The sequence below is a fragment of the Poecile atricapillus genome, chromosome 10, assembly GCF_030490865.1.
Source record: "Poecile atricapillus isolate bPoeAtr1 chromosome 10, bPoeAtr1.hap1, whole genome shotgun sequence".
NCBI classification, from domain to species: domain Eukaryota; kingdom Metazoa; phylum Chordata; class Aves; order Passeriformes; family Paridae; genus Poecile; species Poecile atricapillus.
Window position 1 is genome coordinate 9,742,240 of NC_081258.1, and position 13,810 is coordinate 9,756,049.

General features: G+C 42.4%; 1 protein-coding gene across 1 annotated transcript in view; it reads left to right on the plus strand.

Moving 5' to 3' along the window:
- Positions 1–9,694: 9,694 nt before the first annotated feature.
- The window catches only part of NKD1 (NKD inhibitor of WNT signaling pathway 1), a 111,600-nt gene continuing 107,484 nt past the window's right edge, over positions 9,695–13,810 (plus strand). The window contains exons 1-3 of the mRNA XM_058846206.1: positions 9,695–10,113; positions 10,254–10,286; positions 10,662–10,819. Coding sequence (XP_058702189.1) covers positions 10,089–10,113; positions 10,254–10,286; positions 10,662–10,819 — 216 coding nt within the window. The 5' untranslated portion in view covers positions 9,695–10,088. The remainder of the gene's footprint in view (positions 10,114–10,253; positions 10,287–10,661; positions 10,820–13,810) is intronic.

The window sequence follows — 13,810 nt, forward strand, 5'->3', positions numbered from 1 at the left end:
CATTGTGTGAAACATGAGCTATTAAAATACTAGATGTTATAGTAAAGAGAATATAGAATTTATAAACAAAAGCTCTATTGTCTGTCTCATTGGTTTGTGCTACAGAAAAGAATTTGTGGAGAACCATAGGGTATTCAACAATAATCCAACAGCGGGGAAGAGCTGAAGCATATTCTTTTTCCGTAGAGATTTATGCTGATTTGTAGAATTTTAAATCCAGTTTTATTAATGCCTTCCCACTCTCAGTAGGAAATACTCAGAACATATGAGGAAACTGTCTTATGAAACAAGATTTTATTTTAATAATGTGGATATTATTGTACAGCTACTCAGACATGAAGAGACTGAATAGTACCTCATGGGTCTCTTGAAATCAGTATGGAGCCTCCAGACCAGCTCAGGGGCTTAGCTGAACTTGGAGCAAGAAATTTCTTCTTCACTTCCATGGAGACTGTACTAATTGAACTTCTTCAACTTGTCTGAAACACTCATGATCCACTTTATTTTTTTGTGGTAGGTAGATCAAGAATTGCTAAACAGGGCACTGGTCTCTAACAGCGACCAAAAGCAGATGCCTGGGGAAGAATATAATAGGGTTAACATATCATGATACTTCCACTCAATCATCTCTCAGTCTCTCACAACTTGTTATTCAGGGAATTCTTGAGTGTGAATGACTTCTCTCTATTTAGAAACTGTCACTGGATTGCCCTTCTATTGGTCTGCCCAGACTTTCCTTGAGCCTATGTAAGCTACAGACTCCCACTGTTTAGCTGGTTAGGAGTACCAGGGAAGCAGAGATTGCAGAGCTGTTCTTGCATGTGTTTGTCAGCTGGAGGTTGATGGGAATGGCTGATCTGGTCACAGTATCCTTATGGACAGTATCTTTCTGCACAAGAGGGCTGATTAGAGCAGACCCTAAAACCAGAGCAGTAAGAAACTTTTTGTGGTGACATTCTAACTCCTTGCAGAAACAGAAAACATGTCTTGAAACATTCCACAGACCCACAACTACACATAAAAGAATGGGCTGAACACACCTGTAACTTTCACATTGACTGTCTTCTGTACAGTGACAGAGCTGTGACCTCTCACTTTTGTACATCCCACTTGAGCCTTGTCCAGCGTGGTAGTATTTTGTTCCCTCTGATCTCCTGAATGTTTTACAGTGCATAGCATCCAGGAGTACTCTTTTTGTGTTTAAAAAAAGAAAAGTCACCTCTCCCTTCAAGACCAGGGGAAGAAGAACATTAAAATCTTGCTCCATATGAACAAAGTGGAATGCATCTCACCCAACTTTAGCTGTCTAAAGTATCTTCACTAGATCTGGTCACCTGCTCTCCCCTTATAGCCAAGGGAGGGGAATAACCTGTTCATCTGACCTATTTTAAATGTCTATATTAAGATGAGACAAATCATGTCCTAATAGGTACTTTTAGGAGATGATTCATTTCAACTTCATAGAGACATAAAATAGGTCACATGAATCACCCATTTCTCTCCATTGACTGTAGAGGAACATAAATTCTAGCCAGTATATGTTCAGGAATTTGTATTATCTGAAATCTAAATTTGGATAAATAAATTTATCTATTCTCTTATTGTGTGAATGTGGAATTAGCAGCTGTGACCCAGCCACGGTCCCATATCTGCCTCATGATACTGAAGGAGTCTTACAGGGAAAGATTCTCTTAAGATATTGCAAGAAGCTGTGAGGAAGTACAAGGTGCGTGGTTTATGTGTCTGAGTTCTTTCACTTGTCTGCCCTTTGGCTGCCAAAGCAGAGGGAAAGCCTGCTATGATGCACTCTGCCTTTGCAGGACGCTGGCAGAAATTCTGCCTTGGTTAGACGTGGTCTGGCACTAGTTCAAAACCACCATGGCAAAATTATGAATGCCAGGAGAAGAATTGAGGGCTTGTTAGTTTTATGCAAATCATGGAATTCCTGTAGCTTCTGTCATGTATTTGAAAATACACAATGTAAAAGGACACAGAAAGCAGAACAGAGCAGCAAAGTGGATCTCTATGGGTTATCTTCATTCAAACTAATGCAGCCTATCTGAATGCAATAATTATGTCATTAATGCCATAAGAAAATATTGCAGAGGTACAGTGAAGAGGCCATGTATCGAGCACACAAATCAAATCGATGTGCAGTGTGCTTTGTAGAAGCAAGGTCTTGTAACACTGATAGTTAATGGTAAAAGAAAAGCAGAGAAGTATAAATTAAATATCCAGAGTTTACTTGGTCATTTTGTATCTGTCCATCTGCTAGTCCTTCAGAAGTTTCCATGTAGAAGCGAAGAAGACTTTGATTTTAAGCTCATTAAAGATTGTGTCTTAGCTATATGAGTCAGTGTTTGCATCCTTTGGATGCACCTTGTAAGAAGAAAACTCAGTAAATTTTGAAAGCAAAACTGTTTTCCACAGCAAAGTTTAGAGAATATAGGTAAACAGCAAGGACAATTTAGATCAAGCTGTGTGTACTGTGCTGGTGGCCTCAATATAGCTGAACTGCTTTAGTGATTTCTGTTTTCCTTGCAAGGAATTCCTTGCACACAGGGTTCTGTCTGTGTCTCGTCACCTGGAGAGTGTGTGTGCTGTGCTGGGCAGTGCTGACACGCTCTTTGCTCCTGCTGTGTGCCTCCATCTCCCTGGGTCTGTGCCTGAAACCAGTCTGCTTCTGATTCAACAACCTTGGTAAGCTGCACAAAGGCTGAGCACTGAGCCAGGACCACGCTCAGCAGTTAAGAGTTTGGATCTTTCCTGCTGTACTCTCCGGTAGTTCATCCCCAAGACTGTCTGTGGGTACAGGCAGCTGGGCTCTGCTTGGTGCTGCAGAGCAGAAACACACACAGGGAAATGGGGAAGGGCAGGTTCTGTGCCTCAGCCCCTCACCTGTGTCAGTCTCTGTATTCCTGCTGCATCACAGGCTTTGTACCAACACCACTCCTTGGTGTGCACAGGGTACCTGTGGGGAAAATCAGTAGTAACCAATGACTCAATGTGTAAACAACTCAGAGATAAACCTGAGCATTTATTCTGCTGTATCCTAATGTTCAAAAGAAGGCATTCTTTTATAGCCAAGGTTATATTAAAATGACAAAATACTTGTGGCAAGTTACTGGAGCCAGATTTGTGCAGTGACATGGTGGTCCAAGCAGAGTTTTTAGAGTAAAGTTTTCTTTCCCAGTGCAATATGGTTATGAGTGTTTGCCAAAACACTTTGGAATTGTTATAATTCATGAAGACCTTAAAAGGTAGCTTTACTAACATTTTTTTATCCTTTTCAGATATTTATTAAGTTGACACTTCTTACACTTGCTTACTTGTAAGCACAGCACCAACCCTGTTTACTATAGCAACAGAACTTCAATAAACTCTATTCTTATTTTTAAAAAACTCAGCAAAACTAACATACAAGTGCTGTGCTGAACCACCACACATTGAATTCAAGCCTTTCACGTTTCATGAGAGTTTTGCAAATGCTATCATATTGGAAATCAGGCCTGGGTGACTGTCAAAGTCTGTTTCAAATATGCTGAAAATACTCCAGAGACGGAGCCTAAATACAAAATATAGGTGCATTTATGCACCTATATATTATATATATTATTCTTACATTTTCTTTCCAAAAGTTGCAGAGTTGTCAACATGTGACAGTATAAGACTTTACCTCCCCATAGTTGTAAGTAATGAGACAGTGATGAACAACTTTCTCCTTCCTCCGCCCCTTGCTGTGGGTCGCCACTTTGTCAGAAGTGGCTTCTACACAAGCAGTGTGCTCTGTGTGTAAGGTCTGACTGGTCTTACTTTGTTCCCATGCCAATTGTTTTTCCAGCAATATTTTTTTCCTTTTTCAGAAAGAAAAGCACCAGTGAGTTACAAAATGAAAGATGAAAACAGAAATTCATCTTCTTGTAGCTGAACAAACCCCAACAACATTGAGCAAGTAGCAGCAGAGCGGAGGAGCTCAGCTGGCTTATCTGACAGTAGCCATTTGCTTTAATGCAAGACATGTTTCTTTTGTCCATGTGCAGTGAGTATCCTCTAGAATGGATATGAAAAGTAATAGGGAATTGTATGATTTAATGGTGACCCTCAGTGCCATGCTTTGAACAGACCTATGATGTCTGTGTTGTCAGCTGTGGAGTGAGGCTCTCTTCAGTCATCAAAGCATTTCAGCAGAGTTTACAGTCTACTGTTTACATTATTGGCCAGTACTTTTTTCTCCTGAATACAGTTTAACTATTCCACCGCCCCTGTGATGAGTATTCTTTTCGGCAGCAGCAGTCCTCACAGCCTTGGAACATTGTTTTTGGACACAAACATACACAAGTTATTAGAACACAAGATCAAAGGAGGTGTCCCACTGTCTTCCTTTCAATGCTCCCATTGTGTTTGTATGCTGAAGCCTGCTAGAGAGTTAGAACCAGAGAAGGGGGAGAAGGGGGGAGGAAACCTTTGTACAAAGGTACTTGTCACTGAGAGAAGCCCATAAAAGATGATGTGAGAAAAGACACCAGGTGGAGTATAAACTACCCTTATTGTTAAGAAATGCAAATAAAAATCCTCTCCTATATTAAAACTTTCTTACTTGTCATTTCTTAGATGCTAAAGGAAAGGTTCTGATTATTGAAGTCATGGCAATACTTTCTACTTTGCTTCTTTTCTTTTTATGTGCAGTACTATACGTGATGTGGAAAAAAGTTATTTTTCCTCTTTCTCTGCATATTATTACAGTTAGCAAATTTAATCTCTGTAAAATATCCACTGGAAAAACGAAAATGACACTTTAAAATATCTCAAGGATTCCCTTTTATGAAGGACATCCATAGTTTTGGATTAGTAAATTAACTGCAAGTTCATTTTATTGGATAGGAAGTGTTTTCCTTGGGAAAACAATGACAGAAAAATTCCTGCTAATTTTTTATGATCTTTGAATTTATTCTGGAGAATCTGCAATCAGATTCCAAGCAAACAGATTCTAGGTCCAACACCTACTAAAATATACCGAAAAAGCCAATTGTTTCCAAATTGTTGGGAAAGCCCTGGGGCAGCTTCCTCAGCTATAGACAGAGATACATGGTAGGCGGAGTCTCACTAGTTTTAGGCAGCATCAGTTGTTTTTTTTCACCTTTCCACTTTTCTGATGAACTGAAATCTGGATTACTGAGTTAGCTATGCAAAGGTCTTTGAGAGAGAAGTTACAGGACATAACAGGTGACAATTTGGAATTCACAAAAACAAAGCATTTCTAAACTTGAGCCTTCACTGAAGGCAGTTGCTGATGAGGACCTTTAGAGCAATACATGGAGAAAACAAAGATTAACCTGGCACGAACCTTTGTCCTCATCATCATGGATTCTTCCATTTTAAGACTTCTAAAACTCATTTTCCTGACTGTAATGAAAAGAAGATGTAATGAAAAGAAGATGTGATACTACCAGAAAAGGAGTATTTTAGTGGAGGCAGTACAAAGGACAGCTGGGTGTCTCCTGGTGGTTGTGGCTCATCTACCAAATCATCACTTGTCACCCTGAACTACCAGCCCTTAAACTCAACATCTATCTCTGTCTGATGGGTTTTCTTGGCTTTGAAGAGAAGTGAAAGAGAAAATACTTTAATCATGGAAATTATATCCACTGGAGTATGGAGACACGGTGGTCTTACAGTCTGAGACTATGAAGTTTGCCAGGGTTTTCTCCAGACAGTCATCACAGGCTCTCAGAAGATTTATAGGAATAATCTTGAAGAATGCCTGGAAAAATTTCTCATGGTACCTGAGCATGTGCAATATCTGGCAAGTGATGTAGTGAATGTGCTCATTTGTGATAGACATCTTTCTGCTGCACAGACACTGTTTGAACTTGCTGATCAGTCTTTCTTCCCCCTCTAGGGTCAGGGCAGTTGCTGACGTCCAAGAAAAGCCCAAGGAAAACCTGTGAAGCAAGTAGGTTTGGAGTTGAAAGGATGCCACTGTGCAGACTCATGCCAAAGCTTTGAGGCAATAAGCTAAGGCTGCAAAGTTGCTAAAGCCAGGAGGTGCTAACACGAAAGATTGCAAAAATGCCTAAGGCAAAAGTGCTGAAAAAACTGCCAAGACCAGAGGTAGAAGGACAAAGGCCCAAAAGCTAGAACAGTGTCTTGTGACAGGCATCCCATTTATGTGCTGGGAATGAGCAGTCAAACCACTCATGTGGTCACCAAACCAAAATTTAAATGTTTATAAAAGGTTTTATGGCCCTAAATGCATCAGCAGGGTAGTGACTGAGGCAACTGTTGAAAAGGTATCATTGCTGTAGACAATTCTTTGTTAATGGGGGTTTGGTTGGAACTTGGTTGAAATGGAGGCTGAGTGCGGCTTGTGACCATCTGTGATTCTGAGAGTGATGAGGTTACAAATTCTGTATCAGCTGGATCCTGGAAATATTAAGAGCTTACACATGATCCATGTTGTTGCTGGCAATGCTGCTGAGAGCACCAGAAGCTTCTTTAAAAACATAAAAAACATATATGTTTTTCCTTCACAACTGAGCAACCTTTTCTTAAAACATTTCTGTTCAATATGGACTTAGATTGTTCAATGTAGAGGAGGAGCCACACAGTTTGCACTTTACTGCTTCTATGTGCCTTTTTTTTTCCTTTTTAGGGTTACATGGGGCTTTTCAACTTTAAAAAACACATGTCAACCCTCACTTATTCTGGAGGTGGTGTAGCATGACCAGGATGCCACTTCTAGGTGGAAGAGAACAGTACCACCTGAGACTGTGGGAGGCTAATACCAGGCTTCTTTCATCTCCAGCTGGAGGGAGCATGGCAGGAGAGGGGAAGAAAAGGAAGGAGATAAAGCTGAAAAACTGGAAAGCAGTATCTTACCACTACCCAGACAGGAAAATCAGTGTGGTGATTTCATCTATCAGGTAACTCTTGCTATTGCAACTACTGTCATTAATTTTGCAATGGTATTGAATATTGAAAATTAATTCCTAGAATGGTCTTATTCATTTAGCTAAGACACATTTCCTATTGTTAACTGCTTTATAGTATAGCAAGGTTCAAAAGGGTTTTCTATCTCCTGAAGAAGTAGAGTGTAGTCAGCACTAATGAAAGGGCAATGAATAATACTCTACGTCATAGCTTTCGACTTTAAGAATTCCACTGAGGTCACTGGGTTGAATTGGAGATCCTTTAATCATTGGTACTGTTTTGTGAATGGTGTACTTTGATATTTTACTGGACATCACTACGTACAGGCTTCTGGCCCCATGGAAGGAAAAACAAAAGTCTTTGTATGCCTTGACATCCTGTAGTTTGAGGATCATTATATACCCAGTCAAATCTTGAGGTTCCTGTTTAGTTGTTACACCATGCTAAAATCTCCTGAAATGAACTGGAATTTGATATCTGAGCAAAACCATGCTAAGAATTGCAAGATTTGTCACTTTGAGAGTAGCTAAAACTTTCTCCCAGGTGGAGGAAGAATTAGCTGCAGTTGTGATTCATACCCACAGTAACGCAACCAGCTTGTAATTGAATTATTCCTGTGCCCAAGCAGCACAGTCATGGATCCCATTGTACATGGAGTCAGTTACTGACATTTGGGATTCTTTTGTCAGATTTGCTCTCCTGTGAAAACCTTGGTTTTGCAGGGTATGTCATCGACTCTTAATTAGAAAGGGCTTGCTTTAAACTCTAGCAAATGTTGCGTATGTGAAGGCAGTTCTGCACAAGAGTGGCTGTGTTATGAATGCAAGTTCCACGACACAAGTGGACCTCTGTAATCTGCTGTGAAAGCCAGGGCTTCTTCCCCATGCCACTTCAGCAGACCTGCTGAACTCGAGACATTTCTACAGCCTTGTTTCATTCCCAAGAGCTGAATGTGAGCACCATCTCACAAGATGAACGGCTAGACCCCTCCCATTTGGGGTCACTTATGCTAATCTGTTCTCTATTTCTCATAAACAGTGAAGATAAGTGATATTCCAAATAAAATATTTGCTGGTGAAGTTTTAAAGGGTACTTGTGTATATGCCAACCTATTGAATTTCTTAATATGGATCAGAAAATTTTTACAAGTTTTCACAGTCAAGGTGAGGCTCATGCCCCAATGAGCCTGCTTCATCTAAATCACTTTCTTCCCTTCTTTCACCTCTCCATCCAAAACAAGTCTTCAAATGAACAAATTTGTCACTTTAAATGCACAAAATAATAATGCATAAAAATAATGGGCCAAATAAAAATAAAATGCATAAAAAATGGGCCAAATAAATTATTTAAATACATGAAAAAAGAAATTCACAAAAGATGCATGTTATTAGCTATTTGACAAGCAATTGATGCTGTTGCAATGTCTGCATTTCACAACGCAAGGGCTTTCTCCGCTAGACAGATAAATAGTTGGAATAATGTGAGAAATGACTTTGCAATCATCCAAAGAACAATTTGGGTTGAAACGGTCCATTTAATGGCATTGCATTGGCTGTGCTGTGCAGTTGTTTCATACCAGACCTTCACCACATCCATGTGCTTTGGAATTCCTTCTAAAAATGAGCTCCAAGCCTGACCCTCCTCTCCCGGTCCCAATTCCCTGCAGAAGTGTTACTACATATGCTTTGAATCTTTTTTTCAGATGAGCTCCCAAGTCTAACTCCTTCCTCCCTGTGCTTGAAACGTATGGATTTGAAAGCACAGATGTGGCCTTGAAGTTTTTGGACCAGGCCCATCTGGGTCAAACCCTACATAGTTTGACTAGCAGTTTCTTGAGTTAAATTCTCAGAAGTCTTCATTTCTTCTTGTTCTGAATCTACTACACACTCCCTTTTATCTCTCCTAGTTGAACTACAAGGATCTCAAGGGAGAAGTGATTTTCATAAACAGAAATATAATGACCAGCCAGAGTAAGAAAGCAAATTTTTAATGACTGTGAGAATTATTGTTACGAAACAGCAAGTTTCCTTTTAGTTTATGCTATGTGTAAAAAAATACACCATTCATGATTTGGAGAAGTAGGGGAGATTCTTTGTAAATCTCATCTACTTAACTAATAATGAAAAAAAGCTGGGAGAGACTTTGTCCTCCTGCCGCCAACATTTTGAATCACTGAGAAAGGGTTCCGGACCTGACCCTGAGAACTACATTTTGGCATTAGCAGCGGCTTCATTAGGATCACTTGTGTGCGAAGGGATGCCCATGAAAAACAATTTGCACGACTAAGTCAGCAGAACAACTGCTTTTCCAGACATGCCGTGTTCCTGCGCGATCCAGATACGGGGAAGCAGGGACAGGAGGGTCTCAGCAGCGCGGCCGGCTCCAGGGGAGCCGGGAGGCATTGGTGCGGGGAGCCCGCCGGGCGTGCGGGCTGCGCCGAGCGGGGCCGGCCCCGAGGGGCGGCGGCTGCGGAGCCCGGCCGGTTCCGGCCCCGCGGCCCGAGCGGGGGAGCGGGCGGGGCCGGGCCCGGGGGCTCCGCGGGCTGCGGAGGGCGGCGCTGGCGGGGCCGGGCCGCGCCGGGGGGCAGCGGGCGCATTGTCCGCCCGGCGCCCGCGGGGCTGCGCCGAGCGGGGCCGGCCCCGCCGCCCGTGCCTGGCTGGAAGTGAAACGCGCCCCGGCTGCTCCTTTTTCTTTCTTTCTTTTTTTTTTTTTTTCTTCTTCTTCTCCTTCTTTTTTTTTTTTTTTTTTTTTTTTTTTTTTCCCTTCCCTTTTTCCTTTTTGAGCCTCCAAAAGGCTCACTCGCCCCTTTCATCTGCCGCCGCGGCCCAATGGGAAGGCGGAGGCTGCCTGCAAGTGGTCTAATCTCAATGAGGTGTCAATCATGTTCCCCGGTGGGTGAAGTAAGGTCTTTTGTAACCGCCTCTGTCTTTGGGAAAGAGAGCAGAGAGGAGGAAGGCTGGAGCGGAGAGGGGGACGCCGGACCGTGCTGCAGGAGAGGAGCTGAGATTTGAGCTCGCTTGTGTGTTAGCAGGGAGAAGCGGAGCACATGGATTTCTAAACACGCTGGGATTTTATATATCTACAAAAAATAACAACAAGCGAACCTGACCCTACTGAAAACAGTCAAATGAATCGTAATTGCAGATCAATGCAGAGAGATGGGGAAACTTCACTCGAAACATGGTTAGTTCCTTTCACTTGCTACTTCCTTAGCCCCTTCCCTTTATTCGGATTTTACTCGGTTTGTTGCTGTGATTTTATTCTGGTGTCTAACGATCTTCCTTTATTATTTCCCTCACACACTTTCCTCCGGATCTGCCTAGCTGCCGTTTGTAAACCCAGAGAAAGTCCAGAAGGTAGGGATGGCTCCTCACTGTTAGTAACTTCGAACGCCTTTCCCCGGTCCGGCTGCCTGCCCCCGGCCCTTGCCCTCTCCCCTCAACTTTCCGCCGCGCTTCGCGCTCTGCGCGGCTGCCCCGCTCCCGGAGCCAGTCCCGGCTCCAGCCCCGGGGCCAGTCCCGGCTCCAGCCCCGGCTCCGGCCGCGGTGCCAGTCCCGGGGCCGGTCCCAGTGCCAGTCCTGGCTCCGGCCCCGGTGCCAGTCCCAGCTCCAGTCCCGGCTCCAGTCCCAGCTCCAGTCCCAGCTCCAGCCCCGGCGGGGCGCAGGGACGGCCGCGGGGTTCGGGCGGGCTCTGCGGGCGGCTCAGCGGAGGCATTGTCTCCTTTTTTCTAGGTGATAGTTTTGCGGTGAACGCCTCTCTGGCTCGCAGAGGGCTGGAGGACTGGATGGTGAAGCAGAAATACTCCGGGGGCAGCAGCAGCGGCGGCAGCAGCTCGGGACTCCAGCACGGCTGCCAGCACCGCGCCGTGTGCAGGCTCTCCAGCGCCAGGGTATGTCAGTCCTCGCTGCCCCCCCGCCCCTTCCCTTTGAAATAGTGAAAAGCAAAAGCTCTTTCTACATCCCTCTTTCCCTCCCAAGGGGCGGTTGTGCAAAGGAAGGTTTTCTTTGCCCTAATGTTGCTCCGAGGCGCTGCCCCGTGGGTGGTTTCCTTCAGTCCTTTGATGAAGTTAGAAGCTGCAGAGCAAACTTGGTGAGGGTGCAAAAGCCAGAGGAGTAAGGGAACCTGACTGCTGGTGTCTGGGCAGTACGATTAGAACAAAACCTTTCACAAACAGGAACAAACAATCTCTGGGGAAAGCCCAGCACCCAGCCGGCGTGCGATAGCTTGTGAACCCTGATTAGTGCACAAGTTTGCCTGTGACATTTTGGCAGGCAAGAAGTCCCCGAAGAGTTATTGTTATTTATTTGCTCTTTGCGAATAACGTGAGGCTGACTTTCTCCACGAGAGTTACTGTGCCAGTCACTTGTCCTGGCTGTTTCACTGGTCACTTTTCACCCCTTCTCCTTCCTTCAGTTCTCCATGTAAAGCAGGCGGGAGGAAATGTTTCAGTTGCCGTTTTCTTTTATTTATTTTTAATGTTGTCTCTTTAAACAAAAAGGCATCATGGGAGGTAAACAGACTTAACATTACTTAGATATGGTCCTCATAGTGTTTCAGGGTGTGATCCAGAGCTTATTGATGTTTACTGAAAGAATCCCATTGACTTTGGATCAAGTCCTGAAAGCTTCATCACTGGAAAGGTAACCTGAGAGATGGAGAGATTGGAATCTCTGCTTCCCAGCAAGCAGTGTGGCTTTGAAAGCACAAGCAGAGCCAGGGCCACCAAACCTCCTGCAGGCTCTTTGCTTTGTTAGCTACCAGTTGTATTGTCAGAAGCCTGGACTTCTTGTGTCTCAGGAAAAATTAACTTACAAGTCGAGAATACTTCATTTTAGATGGGATGTTGAAGTGAGCAGAAGATGTGTAGTATGGGAAAAGCTAATGATGACATTTTAGATTCCACCAGTATTGTATTTTGAGTAGCATAAAGTGTGTGAGAGTCGGTAGAAGTAGAGACAAAGGGGTAAGATATTGATTTGTTTGGTGCTGATGAGCATAATCACCTTCGACTTGCAGGTATGATTGGCTGAAATGATATTTATTGTGCTTTACTTGGAAACAATATATTCAAAGAAGTTCTCATTAACAATAGTATATACTATGATGTAGATGCAAAGAGTAAAAACACGTGTTTTTAATTATTTTCTAATTATCCCAATTTTTGTAAGATGCGGTTTTTACATATGTTCTACCTTTCACATGTATATTTTCTAGAAAAGAAGCTCATCTCACCAAACTAAACATAATTTAATATGCAAGAGGTAAAGGTAAAAACTGATTTTAGTTTGTGAAATGTGTTTTCTTCCACAAAGATGATTTGGTTTCTGAAAAGGAGGAGAAAGTATATTTTGTCATGGATACTTTCTATTCACAACACTTCAGTTGGCAGTTTCCTCAGGTCTGCTCAGCTGGAATGACAGTAGAACAGTATTTCTCCACTTACTCAAGAGGAAGTCCTCCTCATGATGGCTCAGCAATTAGCAAGCCATTAATTAAATATTAGTCTACAGTTTTAGTAGATTATAAAACTGTAAATAGGTTTAAGTGTGTTTAAAAGCACTGCTCCCATGAGGCTTTTTACTGCCATCCTTATAGAGATGTTTCTGAATGTTCAGAAATATTTGCCATTTATTGCCTAATATATTTGGTAGTATCTGTGTGCATGTATAGCCTGCTTATTGACTTAGTTTAATTGTCATCCTGTCACAGGCACACTGTGACAGCAACATTAAAGTTCCTTTAAAATATGAACTTTTGGAATATGGAAGGATGCATTTCTAATCCTACATTGGAACCATATGTGCCATATGTACAGTCATTTTGACAAGGATTACGGAGTCACAGCTATTGACTCCATAACTGAGATTGCATGACTGCTTCTCTTCTGAGATCTCTTTGATCTCTAGTATAATTATACCAAGATACAAAAGGAATTGTAGCCTAACCTCTTGGTTCTTTGGTCTCCTCAAGATGTAGAAATAGTAGTTTCTTCTGCTAATGGTTAGTAACAGGGTTGTATGGGACAATAGTGTAATATAGTCCCCAATAGTGTAGCTCTTGAATTGACCAAGGGCTCTTCTCTTTACTGCTTCAAAATTAATCCTAAAATGTTCAATAAGCTTACAAGGCTCTGAGGAATGGTACAGTTTTATTGTGTCACAGCTGAAACTGTGACTTTTCAGTAAAACATGGATTTTTTCCCCCAAAATAGATCCCAAGTTGATGCGTTTTTGAGTTATGTCAGAAAGAACTAGATCAAATGCTGATGAAAATATCTGCATTCATAGAAACATACAGCTGTGTTAAAAAAATAGTGGTCCTAGAAATAATTTTTCGAGTAGGAATCCTTTACCAGAGCTTTGTTGATGGTTTTGTTAGTATGTAGGGCCTATTTGGTGAAATTCAGTTTACTTCCAAAGACCTGTTGATGGGAGAGAAGAGCCTAGCCTGGCCTGAAGAGCTTCTAAGACTGAGAATCCAAAATTTGAATAATTTTTATGAGAACTTGGACATGATAGTGCAATTTGATTTATTTTACTGTCTATAAGCCAAAAATTCTGTCCTGGTTGTAGTTGGAAGGCTATTTCTATCAAGAACAGACAGTGAATTGTTCTGCTGAAGTTAGTCATCCAGGGGAGATGACACTGAAGTTCAGGGGATTCATGCAGTGTTTTACAAGAGGAATGAGTGACTAATGCAGGAAATCTGTAAAGTTTCATTTGTAGTACTCTAGAATGATTGAATTTACAATTGTCGTGGAGGGGAGGCCTTTACATCACTTCACTCAAGAAGAGTTCAATTGTATGTCACCTTTCCTTCTCCTGAGCAGAAGTTTTGAGGGTTTCTCGATTAGAGAAGACTTCCCTCAGCTGATGTGTTG